The 13,152-nt window shown below is 38.5% G+C and overlaps 2 protein-coding genes across 2 annotated transcripts; one reads left to right on the forward strand and one right to left on the reverse strand.

Moving 5' to 3' along the window:
• Positions 1-3,113: 3,113 nt before the first annotated feature.
• Positions 3,114-4,972, forward strand: LOC125539884 (uncharacterized). The gene is made up of 4 exons (XM_048703448.2): positions 3,114-3,489; positions 3,632-3,826; positions 3,950-4,188; positions 4,297-4,972. The coding sequence occupies exons 1-4, from the start codon at positions 3,411-3,413 to the stop codon at positions 4,867-4,869; spliced, it is 1,086 nt and encodes a 361-aa protein (XP_048559405.1). The 5' UTR covers positions 3,114-3,410; the 3' UTR covers positions 4,870-4,972.
• A 1,970-nt stretch (positions 4,973-6,942) lies between these two features.
• On the reverse strand, positions 6,943-12,090 carry LOC147988499 (uncharacterized). Its single transcript, XM_087534975.1, has 11 exons — positions 11,923-12,090; positions 11,742-11,843; positions 11,408-11,563; positions 11,220-11,304; positions 9,772-9,978; positions 9,042-9,251; positions 7,914-7,969; positions 7,666-7,778; positions 7,489-7,558; positions 7,143-7,195; positions 6,943-6,946 (listed from the first exon to the last, which is right to left on the reverse strand). The coding sequence occupies exons 1-11, from the start codon at positions 12,088-12,090 to the stop codon at positions 6,943-6,945; spliced, it is 1,224 nt and encodes a 407-aa protein (XP_087391101.1).
• Positions 12,091-13,152: the final 1,062 nt, after the last annotated feature.

Here is a 13,152-nt window from a genome sequence, read left to right on the forward strand (position 1 = left end):
ATTTATTAATTATGTCCATTTCTAGCCAAAGTTGATACGGACCAGATTAATAAATGAAGTTTATGCATGATGACTTAATAAAGTGTGGCTTGTATTTATTATTCTATCCAAAGGTGATTAATATATACATGTCCACAAACCTTTTGTTATTCTTATTCACTTCTGGCCAAAGATGATTTGAATTTGATCAATAAAAGATGCTTATGATTATGATGCCCACCAAGAACAAGAAAATCAGTAGGGTATTTTATTTTCCCACACAAGACTTCAACATCTCTAACAATCCCAATTGGTGATATTGTGTCTCTATTAGCAAGTTTAATAGTAACATCTATTTCTTCTATCTCTGCGGGTGCTATGTCTTTCATAATTTCTTGATATAAGGTATAAGGAATAACACTCACACTAGCACCTATGTCACATAAACCATGATAACAGTGATCTCTTATTTTAATTGAGATGACAGGCATGCCAACAATAGGTCTATGTTTATCTCTTATCAGGTTTGGCAATTCTAGCAGCTTCTTCACAGAAGTAAATAACATGCACATCCATATCTTCTTTCAAGAGATCTTTAACCATAGCAATACTAGGTTCTACTTTAATTTGCTCATCAGGTTTAGGTGTTCTAATATAGCTTTTGTTAACTACAGTTGAAACTTTAGCATGTTCCTTTATCCTAACAGGGAAAGGTGGTTTCTCAATATATATAAGCAGAAGGAACAACTAGATCAACATTATAAAGTATAGTTTCTTCTTTAACTGGTACCGGTTCTTTAATTTCTTTTTTAATAGGTGGGTGATATTTAAACCACTTCTCTTTAGGGAGTTCAACATGAGTAGAAAATGATTCACAAAAGAAGGCTACTATCTCAGAGTCTAAACTTTTGAAAAGCATCGGTATCTATAAAAGATTTAACACAATTATACTCAAGTTTAATACCTGACTCTTTACCTTTGTCGAGTTTCCAATCTTCAGAGTTGTGTTTAATTCTTTTCAAAAGATCCCACCGAAATTCAATAGTCTTCTTCATAAAAGAACCAACACAAGAAGTATCAAGCATGGTTTGATCATTACGACAAAGCCGAGCATACAAGTTCTGAATAATAATTTCTCTTGAGAGCTCATGATTGGGGCATGAATATAACATTGACTTAAGCCTCCCCCAAGCTAGAGCGATAGTTTCTCCTTCACGAGGCCAAAAATTATATATATAATTCCGATCACGATGAACTAGATGCATAGGATAAATTTTTTGGTGGAATTCCAATTTCAAACGATTCCAATTCCATGATCCAATATCACCGCATAGCCTATACCAAGCCAGTGCTTTTCCCTTCAAAGATAAAGGGAAACCCTTCTTCATAACTTTATCTCTGGGTAAACCTGCAAGCTTAAACAATCCACAAATTTGTTCTACATATATTAAGTATATATCAGGATGTTCGGTTCCATCTCCTACATAAGGATTAGCTACCAGTTGTTCTATCATACCCGAAGGAATTTCATATTCAATATTTTTCAGTAGGTGTAGTAGGTTGAGGGGTAGCTAATTGTGGCTCCGGACGAGATGAAGATACCCCGAACAAACCCCTCAAATGATTGTTTTCCATAGTAACAAGTGACAATAAATTTTAGCACACTATATAAATGTTTCCTTACCAAATTCCACTTACCGAAGGCGCTTCACTCCCTGGCAACGGTGCCAGAAAATAGCCTTGATGACCCACAAGTATAGGGGATCAATTGTAGCTCTTTCCGATAAGTAAGAGTGTCGAACCCAACGAGGAGCAGAATGAAATGGCAAGTAGTTTTCAGTAAGGTAATGTCTGCAAGTGCTGAAATTGTAAGTAGTAGAGTAGTTTGATAGCAAAATAATTTGTAACGAGCAAGTAACGATAGTAGTAACAAAAGTGCAGCAAGGTAGCCCAATCCTTTTGAGGCAAAGGACAGGCCAAAACGGTCTCTTATAATAAGCAAAGCGTTTTTGAGGGTACACGCGAATTTCATCTAATCACTTTCATCATGTTGGTTTAATTCGTGTTTGCTACTTTGATAATTTGATATGTGGATGGACTGGTGCTTAGGTGCTGTTCTTACTTGAACAAACCTCCTACTTATGATTAACCCTCCCGTAAGCATCCGCAACTATGAGAAAAGTATTAAGAATACATTCTAACCATAGCATTAAACTTTTGGATCCAATCGGTCCCTTACGAAATAGCGCATAAACTGGGGTTTAAGTTTCTGTCACTCTCGCAACCCATCATCTAATTGCTACTCCACAATGCATTCCCTTAAGCCCAAATATGGTGAAGTATCATGTAGTCGACGTTCACATGACACCACTAAGGGAATCACAACATACATACTATCAAAATATCGAACACATATCAAATTCACATGATTACTTACAACATGATTCCTTCCGTGACCTTAAGAATAAAGATAACTACCAAAAAAAGGGAAAAATACTAACAATAAGATGAACACATGTTTGAAAAAATTATCATGTGTTCGACCTAGATCCAATTTATTATTTATTAAGGTATATTAAATTTAGGGCTTGTTTGGGATTACTCCACTCCACCAAATCCACTTTCGAACAGAGCAATTTATCATGTTTGGCTTTCAGCTAGTTGCAGCTTTACTAATGAAAAATGTATATGGGAAAAGTCTATTTGGCTGGGTGACATGAAGAAATAAAACGAAGGGGGTATCCACTACTGGTGGTAATGGTGGATAATTTTTCTTCGAGCTCCACAAGAGCTCTTTGAACTAGAGTTTTTGAAGCACCCCCTAATAGCTTCACAAATAGGGAGCTCCACCTAGTTTTAAATTATTATTTCTTTTCTGAAGTGAGACATCATGGAGCTACCTCGTTTGGCTTGCATCTTTTTCAGAGCGGAGCTAAATTTTAGGAAAAAGAGCAGTTTCAAACAGGCCCTTAGCAGGGTAGGCCGGTTCCAAGTCGATTCAAACAAGCAGGCCCAATATCTTGTGAGGTACCTCCCTCCAATATTAGGGTGGCCCAAAAGGGGATTCTGAAAAAAAAAGGTGGCCCAAAAGGAACACGGGCTTGACCTTACCCCCAACGAATTCTCCAGGATTCCCTCAAAAAAAAAACGAATTCTCCCAGGAACAAAGAAAGAAAACCCTAACCCTCGCGTACGTATCGCCGCCGCCGCCGCCCCCGAATTCGCCAGCCCCGAATCCGTCTACATGACCTAATTACTACACCCCCAAATCCAATTCGGACTCGATGCTCTTGCAATTTATATTTATTCAGCCGGCTCGATCGATCTCTTCATACAAATATTTCGTTTTTGCAGATCCATAGATTTGCAAATCTAAGTGATTCCTCCTGCAGAGCGCAAGTTCGATCTACGAATTCGGAGTTTCAGGACTTATGGCTCTCTCTCACGAGGAGGTGGAGGAGGAGGAGGAGGACGATGATCTTGACGACGGCCCCCTAAGCCCCGAGGATGGTAACATTCGCTAATTATACTCCCAAATGATTTTCCCTTGTTGGTTACTTATTTCTATGGATGGATGCTGTTCTAAGCTACATCTGCACCTGGTTGTAATTTTCATTAGTTGATGTCTTCTTTTCCTTTGTATCATCATCAGTGCTGCGGTTTGTTGAGACTGTTGGTTCCGTGGAGCCTGCCAAGAGGAAACTGTTGATGAAAGACACTATGGGGGTTCCGCCCGAACCCTATGACTGGCCCAACATCTGCCCGCTCCCGGGGTCGTCTAGAGATCGGAGGCTTGCGTGTGATCTTTACTGGCACCAGGCCTACCAGATGAATCAAGTCTCTGAGAGTAAGCAGCTCAACTGCAAGCTCTCTCCGCGTTACAATACAATACACATTTCTGTCTAGATTACTTTTGCTGCATCAGTATTGTGTTAAATATGTTGCTCCCTGCCTGCCTTTGAATCAATAGCTTGCCTGCCTCCTATGCGGTATACTCGCTGTTGCAACGAAGCTTCAACTGGGCAGCAAAGGTGTTTTCACAAGCCGCGCCCTATACTCCAACTCTTCTCTACCATGGTGCATACCTTTCTGGAAGATTGCACCGGACCGGTCGAGGTATACGGTTATATTGCGGTCCGTGATGACGAGGATTATCGCCGCAATTATCTTTTCAACCGATCCCGTGATGACCCGCTCACTATCAATTCGGTAATCGTCAAGTTTTATTTATTTATTTTTTAACTGTTTAGCTGTGTTCTAAATACAGCATATGTTGCCATGTTGGTATGCTGACTCTGCTACTCGATTAAATTTCAGGCCGGCGACTATCTGCGCTTGTTGAGCCCCAAAAGAGGCATCTCGATGAAATTCGACTGCCTAGTTGAAGTGGATATTAGAACAAAGGCATCATCGGGTGATAGTAGAGGTGATAAAAATCTTGTTGACGGATGCTTCGACCTAATCGAGGGCCGGTCTAGTTTCGACGTCCTTTCTAGAATCAAAATGGAAGGTGAACATGGTGCTCTTGTTTTTAATCTTATCATATTTCGAGACAGTGTCGAGGCGACCATACATATGAACTTTTTGGAAGTGCCTGGAGATGGGTTTGATATAAAGATGTGTGGGTACACTGCCATCTGGAAGAACTTGTATGCCTTCATAGACGATAAAGAATGCGACTGCAATAGCTTCGTGTCTTCAACTGGGAGCTTTTCACAATATTTTGTAGCAGCTGTGCAGATGGATGACACACTGTTTATTGATTTTATGGAGGGGAGTATGCCAATTTCATTTAAAGCGGATATTCATGGCAGTGAAGAAAAAGAATATTATTTCCGTAATAGTGCTTTGGTGTCTGTGAAAGTGTCTTGGTCGACAGTCCTCTACTAAGGAATATATATGTATATATGTTGGAGGAATTAAATAATATTTGCAGAGGAAGAGAACAAAACGTGTGCTTATTGGTGTACTATTTTAGCATGTCTTATGAACTAGATGTTAAATCAAGTTTTCATAGCTCAAAAATACCAGAAGACTTGCATCATTCTAAATTTTAAATGGAATTCTTCCGAAAGCTAAATTTGCAAGTCATTTATTTCAGTTCTATGTTTTCTTTTGGTTTTTCTTCAGCTAATTATGCAAGTAGTAACCAGTTTCGTTTCCCACTAAGAACTGGAGGCACGGAACCACTTCTTGATATGTTTAGTCAATAAAAATTATAATGCAAGTTTTTTCTCTATCCTTCTACCCTGAAAATATTTCAAAGCTGCATTAAAATTTCATCCGCTAAAACCTCCACAAGACTAGTTTTCATTTTAATGTCATTGCTTGAATAGTACCATTGAAAACAGAGGACATCACGCTCCCATCATGTATGGTTCTTAATACGACAAAACCGGAAGTCCATGACTTCCCTCACCATGCTTGTCTGCTGGTTCATTTGGAACGAGAGAAATGCTAGAGTTTTCAGGAAGAAAATCGACGACGCCATTCTACCTACTTGAGCTTATCCAAGACGAGGCTAAACTCTGGACCACCACAGGGACTAGGCACTTAGCATCATCATGCTGCGAGAGTAATCCGCTTGTTGTTTGTTTTCTCCTCTGGCAGGCTATGTTGTGGAGCCACTGTTATGTAACATACACTCTTCCCTCTTAATTAATGAATTGAGGCAAGTCTTTTGCCTCGGTTTAAAAAAAACATTCTATTACTATCAGTATGAACCCACATTCCATCTCACAAGTCTTGGATATGATGCTGAGTTTTGTTAAGTTTCATGTACGGTATCCGATGAAGCTCAATTAAGTTTGAAAGTCTACCTCGTCAACACTTCTCTCTAATCGTAGCTATGGCCTTAGGCGCCCCCCCCCCCCCCCCCTCCTCACAATAAAAGGCAGCTATTTCTAGATTGATTGATAATCAACTAATAGAGCCCCGCTGCTAGCAGGTCCTTTTAACACCTTGATTTTTTTAGAAGAACACCTTGAAATTTGTTCGACAATTGCCATAGATATTATAGTAGTGCGTGGCTCTCCAAATATAGTTGGTTGGTAGCTGAGTTGCGAGTCATAAAATGATCGTAGTTAACATTCTCACTGAACGACCACCCCGTGGCCTCATGAGGAACCAATGTTGAGGCCATGTCGCATCGTCGCACCTATGTTGAGCCCTTCCAACAACTTAAGGGCCACAACTGCACGCACAATGAACTCATCCTCGTCTCACATTTTGTACTATATGGCCCTATTTTTTGTCACTCAAGTTTATATGACAACCTAAGCTATCTCAAGATTTCAGGCATAAGTTGCATCAGCAGTTCCTGCGAAAGAAAGGAAGTTGCATAAACAATTTGTCTAACATGCACAAATATTATACACAGAACTAGAATATCTTTTTCGAGAAAATTGCACAAAACATATTTCAGAAAAATATATTGCATAAATTGGAAATTTTTATTTGCTAATCATAATTTATAAATTGTTTGATCTGATTCTATATGTTTACAGATGGAAAGTTTGGGAAAAAGGTGGGTCTAAGATAGAACAGCCTGCACCCCATGTTACAGTGTACGTTACATTTAGGGAAAAAAGGACCTCATACTAATTGTTGTACAACTTCATAGCAACCATAAACAATACTACTCCCTCTGTAACATAATATAAGACATTTTTTGACACTGTCATGGACTCTCAAAACGCCTTATAAAACGTTGGAGGGAGTGCAATACAAAGGAAGAAGGAAACGTTTTGCACACACAGATGGAATGGAAGCAACTCGGCACGGGCAACCATGTGAAAAAAAAAACCCAAATATGCAAGCGCAACATCACGGGAATCTGCAACCATGTGCACATGGTACGCCATCAAATTATGCTCTGTTGTACATAGCAATTCGGTCTGGCTTTGGTGAGTTCATTGATTTTGAATCTGGCAGAGCGGCAAATAGCTTCCTCATCTCATACTCTCATCTGCAACAACTAACAAGGTAAGACAGACAGATGTTTCGGATAGCAGTAGCAGCGTATGTCCGATTCTCTATCGCGTCTCAAGTTGGCAGGTTAGTGTACAGCAGCAGCAATGTTTTCCTTGGCAAACCCTGCCTTCAGATTTCTTCAGTTAGAGGGCAGGCCAGGCAGTGGACAAGGAATCGGACAAGGGCAGTACAGATTGCATGCTGCCAGAAATCTTGGAGCCAGATTTTCTGCTTTGCACCTTACCTGAAAACACAACATGCCGTTTATGTAACATTTAAATAAATCAAGAAACTGCTTCTGAGGCTGCGATGGGCCCAATGTTCTAACTACTTTATGCCTCTGCTTCATATGTTTAAACATTGTCGACTATAATGTGGATAGGCCCAGTGTTCTAACTACTTTATGCCTCTGTTTTCTTTCTTCTCTTTTAGGAAGACAGATTAATCAATTACCAAGGCATCTAACTATGGAATAGGAACAGGGTTTTGCATCTGTTGGATAGAATGAGACTGAATATATAAAAAAGAGAGTCTTACTTCGGCAAATTTAGAGAAAGATACAGCCTTCTCAGTACACTCCATGTCATCAAAAGTAACACATGCAGCCCTGGCGAAAACCAAAAAGAATTAACAATACAAGGATAGCTCAAGTAAACCAAGTTGGAAGTACTGAAATATACATACATACATACATATATATATATATGTATATACCCTTTAGAGTGGCTAGCAACTGCATCTCTCAACAAGCTTATCTTAAGCCCAGTCCCAGTCCCACTCATAAAATGAGTTGACAATTCTGCTTCCTTGGTCGCCATGAGACGTACCTACAACAATCATTCGATGGAGATGTAGTAACTCAATGAATATATCCTCTACCAAAAAATAAAAGTCAAGGAAAGAAACAAAGTACAGTCACAACAGAGAGAAGGAAAACAATCAGATAGTCTATCTTCACATACATTTGTCACGGGAATAGTTCTGGACTCAACATCTTCTGCCAAAGTTGCATGCGAACCTAAAGAAAGGCAAAATTTGATAAGACATCAACTCCACCCATGATATGTAAGAATATTACAAGTACAAGGGTTGAGCTTGTAAATCATAATATGAATTCAGTGAACAGGTGGTGAAGAAAGATCCATATTTCAAAATATACAAGTAAATGAAAATTACATATTACCACCATGAACACTGTTCTACTGAAGTGAATTATCCCCTAGAAGTACAAAGCGAGCACCTCGCCTTCTAAAGTACAAAACTATACGATGTGGAACGAACGATTGACCATATACATGTGAACAATGCTATGGAAAACTAGCTAACTCGAGTTCAAGACAAAATTGAATCCTCAAAAATGCACTAGATTAGCATCTGCCAATGTTTTAAAAAGTGATAGGCGCTATGCTTGTGGCAGCAGGGCACTAATCATAGAATAGAAGACAGATTTAAAATTTTAAAAATAAATAATAATCACAGTAACATCCAGCAATACGGTTCAAGACATGCTGGCTTGACATGAGTTTGTGCATCAACAAATCAAATGCTGATATTCCTTTTTACTGAAACATGTTGTTTCTATATTTTCAAAATATGGTAACCAGCTCAATTATCAAGTGCCTCGAGAGTCTGGACAGTAGCCTTGTTTTTTGGAATCGATAAATACAATTTATGCCTATCTTCAATGTGGAAAAATCATGAAATTAAATTAGCACACTCTATCTGGTCATTTTCTAGGAAAAGGCTACCATAAACTACCCATGTCATGTCACTATGTGAAAGATGAAATGTTAAACGCTTTGATGACAAACAGTATCATGCTATCAGATGCACCAATGGGGTTGTGATAAATCAAGGTAAAAAAACATTCCTGAGCCAGTACCCATCAGTCCACCAGCATTAATTTCAGACAGGCTCCAAGCGAGTCTGAAATAAACTGTAGCCTTAGTAGTAGGAAACAGACAGGGGAATTGGCCAGAAACAAAGGCTGGGTTGGTATTTAGCCTGTTCTGGGTTTCTTAAAAAGAAATAGTTCATATATTATATATATAGGTAAAAAACAGACTGTAAGAGAATAAATATAGACAAACCTGACAATTTATTATCAGATAATTCCCTTTGTGTACTAGCACGGCAAGTTTCTTCATGCTCAGCCACCATTAACTCGGCTTTCTTATTTTCAGCATGCATGTTGTCAGTTACTCTAGCAATGAGTCTTTTCATGATTTTTGGCACTTGGCCATTATCATCTCTCAGGGCCATGTGCAACCTCCTTCTGGGTTCATCATGCCACGGTTCCTCTGCGGGTAGAAAATCAGTACAAAAGAGTTAATTGCACATTTAAGCGCTTCGCTATCCAGTCATCCTAAAATGTCTGATTAGGCCAACTGTGTGCTTTTCAAAAAAAAAAAAATCATGCGAGAAGAGAATCTCAGCTAAAGGAGTACACATGGTTTTGAGATTTCAGTATAGACATTGCAGAATAAAAAATACGCATGTTGCAGGAATATGACATGAATTCCCTGAATCCATGACCATGGTACACACAAATTGCAAAAACATCATCCAAACAAGATTCCAAATATAAACAAAGTTCGCCTCTTCTATGTGGTAGTTACCCTGATATGAATAAAAGTTCACATCAGTAGAAAAATATTCCTGAGCAAGTACCCATCAGTCCACCAGCAGTAATTTAATACAGGCTCCAAGCGGTAAACAAAGGCTGGGTTAGTATTTAGCCTGTTCTGGGTTTCTTAAAAAGAAATAGTTCATATGTAGGTAAAAAAAAAACAGACTGTAAGAGAATAAATATAGACAAACCTGACAATTCATCAGATAATTCCCTTTGTGCACTAGCATGGCATGTTTCTTCATGCTCAGCCACCATTAACTTGGCCTTCTTATTTTGAGTATGCATGTTGTCAGTTATTCTAGCAATGTGTCTTTTCAAGATTTTTGGCACTTGGCCATTGTCAGCTCCCAGGGCCACGTGAAACCTCCTTCCGGGTTCATCATGCCACGGTTCCTCTGGGAGTAGAAAATCAGTACAAAAGAGTTAATTGGACATTTCAGCGCTTGGCTATCCAGTCATCCTAAAATGTCTTATTAGGCCAACTGTGTACTTTTCAGAAGAAAAAAAATGTGTGAGAAGAGAATCTCAGCTCAAGGTGTACAAATGGTTTTGAGATTTCAGTACAGACATTGCAGATAAAAAATATGTATGTTGCAGGAACATGACATGAATTCCCTGAATCCATGACCATAGTCCACACAAGTTGCAAAATCAATTTGTTGCTTAAGTAATAAATGTTCATCCAAACAAGATTACAAATATATACAAAGTTCGCGTCTTCTGTGTGGTAGTTACCCTGATATGAATAGAAGTTCACATCAGTAGAAAACTTACCATCTTTTATACATCAGTAACACCAACATGAATCCAGGTTTTACATCAGTATGAAACTTAGAGCGCGACAGATTTACGGATCTTTAAATTGGATTCTCGCGATGCTTCATTTACAGGGTCGTCATGGGGGTTGTGTTGCCACGCATATTTGCCAGGGAAGATCAGATGACAAGCACAAGCAAAATAAAATATGATTTATTTAGCATCTTTTATTTGCATCATCGTGCAATTTGTAATGTAACCAGCCAAATAAGAAAGCACAATTACTGTTAGTACTCTTTTTTACTAGTCTTGAATTATTAACTATTATACAACAGCACACGACAAAAATATGAAAGGGCAAATACAATCATCAGAGACCAAATATTAGATGGGGTTTAATAATGAAACTGATACAAAAAGAAGTTCCTGTGATAGTAACATAAAAATATAGTTACGAATGAACAAGCACCTTAATGAGAAGGAATGACAGAAATCTGTTTAATGGAGACATACTATCACAAATGTAGTGGACTTTCTTGCCAAAATAAATGACATTTTTATTGCCACCATTATGTTTACTTGACACCGAAGCAAAGGTGATTGCAAACAACTAAACATATCCGCATATTGTTATAGTTATAGACCAACCTTACGTAGATATTTAAAGATCTTGCAAGAGTATCACAATACAGGATTCAGGATAGGGAACAGAAAATATAGGTCCTCCCTAGTGCCCCATACACATGATCGAGTCTAAAATGCATGGTACTACATATTTGCTTCTTTCCCGAGTACAATATGAAGAGTTAGTTTTCAGGTATAATATTAGAAATAATTTTAGAAGAATATGCTGGCACATTTGGATAAGGAAGTTGCTTGCCTTGTGCGGATGCATATGCGCGCCTTGTAGTTATATCATATTTTAACATGGAGAGACAGCATCCACCAGTTGCACTCTGATCTTTCTGCTGAGACATGAAATCATCAAATTAGATGCCTCATTTTAATAATACAAACTGCCAAGGGAGGTAAATAAGAATATAAAGACATAGTCTATTGAGAATTAACCTTTTGATGTTGGTCCTCCCAATACCATTTCTCTTGAATGGACCTCTTTAAAGACGTCGCTAAACCAATGAACTGTTGGGCTGCAATCTGTCCTTCAGTTAAATCAAGCTTTTGGAGACCATTACACATTTGCGATTGTAAGATCTTTGGTGTTACCTGATCAACGTGAGTTTGACAGAGAGTTCAGATAATAGTCAATAGATTTTGGGCATTTTGAATCACAAGAAATATTTTGATGTTCTCTCAGTTTAGTTTTGACAATATGATGTGAAAATTGAACGTTGTATGGACATCGGTGTATACAGTAAGTGAAAAAAGATAGTAAGGTCCTTACAGCCGAAGCATCCCTGTTCAGAATTTCTGCAACCATAGTAATTTTACTGTCCCTGACATCTGGACGCCCATTTGCAGAAACATGTTCGACAGTCATTACAACCTGAAAACAAATTGCAGTTTGAGAGAGAAGAACAATCAGAGTATGCATGAAACGTGTCAAATATTGTGGCATGTATTACCTCCTTAAATGGGTTTACCAACCAATCCTCGCAGCGATAAGCAGTAGTTCCACCGTGTTTTCCCACAAGATATTTGTGACCCGTTGCATTTTCAGCTTCCAATTTATGTTTCTCTATCAGTAGTCTGCTTCCTTTATCCCGTTTTGGTTCATTCTTCTTGAATTTCATAGGTGGGGCATCCGAGAGAATAAAACAAGTTCAAAAAATAACTTCTCTTCTTAGTATCAAGATCTCCAACAAAACTTGATAAAGGTTTCTAGGTGTTGTGCCTTTCACGTGAATGAATGGTCTACCTTCGATTGTTTCAAGAGAAACCAAAGAAAGCTTCAGATAGTTCAGTATGAATTGTTCCCCACTTGTGGGGAGTTTCAGTGTTCCATCCGGTCCAATGGCAACAGAAAGAGATAGCGACGTGCGACGAAAGACATGATTAAGTCTACCGGCTTCCACTGAAAAAAGAGTCAGAACTTGCCAATGAATTGGTTCAGGTCCAGATTTTGTAACTCGAGGATCAAAACTAGCTATCTCCTCTATTGCTTTACGGACATGCCAAATCCCAAGCTTTGCTTCATATGTTTTTCCTGCTTTCGTGTAATTGCCATCATACTTCAGATTATGTGTACGAGAACTTCTAATGTAGTCAGGCTCAGAAGGTTTTCTTTGGAATTGAAGTACAAATTGACGCTCATCATCTAAGTTATTTGTAACAGCACCCTCAACCCAACCACTCTGCCCATCAACAATCAACCCCACGACCAAATGATTGTATCTAAAATAGAAAACAAACACACCACTCGGCCTTGTAACAAACGCTCGTTTGCTCTTTGACCCAAACTGATACCGTTTGTCTGAACCAGAGTATTGCCATGATCTGTAATGTCCAATTGAGGATATGTAATTTTGTTTAGCCTTCTTGTCGTTTGTGATATCAAACATTACACTGGGCTGCACAATATATGGAAACATAGTAAACATACATGACATAAATTTTTATTTCTAAGTTTTCCCTAAATTATCTAACTACAATAATGGACAATAATTGTTCAAAATCCTTGCCATACATAAAAGTAAGCAAGAAGCAAGATATGATTCAAGTAGTGAGTAGCTACCTACCTAAATTAACCATTTCAAGGAAAACTAAAACATTATTCACTAACCTATGAGGCTAAAGTTGCTAGCAGATCCTCCATTCTGGTTTTGCTATTCACTCTCTCTTCATATGCAATCTAT

Source organism: Triticum urartu, chromosome 1A, assembly GCF_056163025.1.
Source record: "Triticum urartu cultivar PI428250 chromosome 1A, HENAU_Tu73, whole genome shotgun sequence".
Lineage (NCBI taxonomy): Eukaryota > Viridiplantae > Streptophyta > Magnoliopsida > Poales > Poaceae > Triticum > Triticum urartu.

Bases quoted from the DNA above. Each gene is read 5' to 3' on its own strand.
- LOC125539884 (XM_048703448.2), top strand. From the start codon at position 3,411: ATGGCTCTCTCTCACGAGGAGGTGGAGGAGGAGGAGGAGGACGATGAT. The intron at 3,490-3,631 runs GTAACATTCGCT...TATCATCATCAG, and splicing joins CCCCCTAAGCCCCGAGGATG to TGCTGCGGTTTGTTGAGACT. The intron at 4,189-4,296 runs GTAATCGTCAAG...ATTAAATTTCAG, and splicing joins ACCCGCTCACTATCAATTCG to GCCGGCGACTATCTGCGCTT.
- LOC147988499 (XM_087534975.1), bottom strand. From the start codon at position 12,090: ATGAAATTCAAGAAGAATGAACCAAAACGGGATAAAGGAAGCAGACTA. The intron at 11,305-11,407 runs GTTAATTCTCAA...ATGTCTCAGCAG, and splicing joins GGGAGGACCAACATCAAAAG to AAAGATCAGAGTGCAACTGG. The intron at 9,979-11,219 runs GCAAGCAACTTC...TTCTACTCCCAG, and splicing joins CGCATATGCATCCGCACAAG to AGGAACCGTGGCATGATGAA.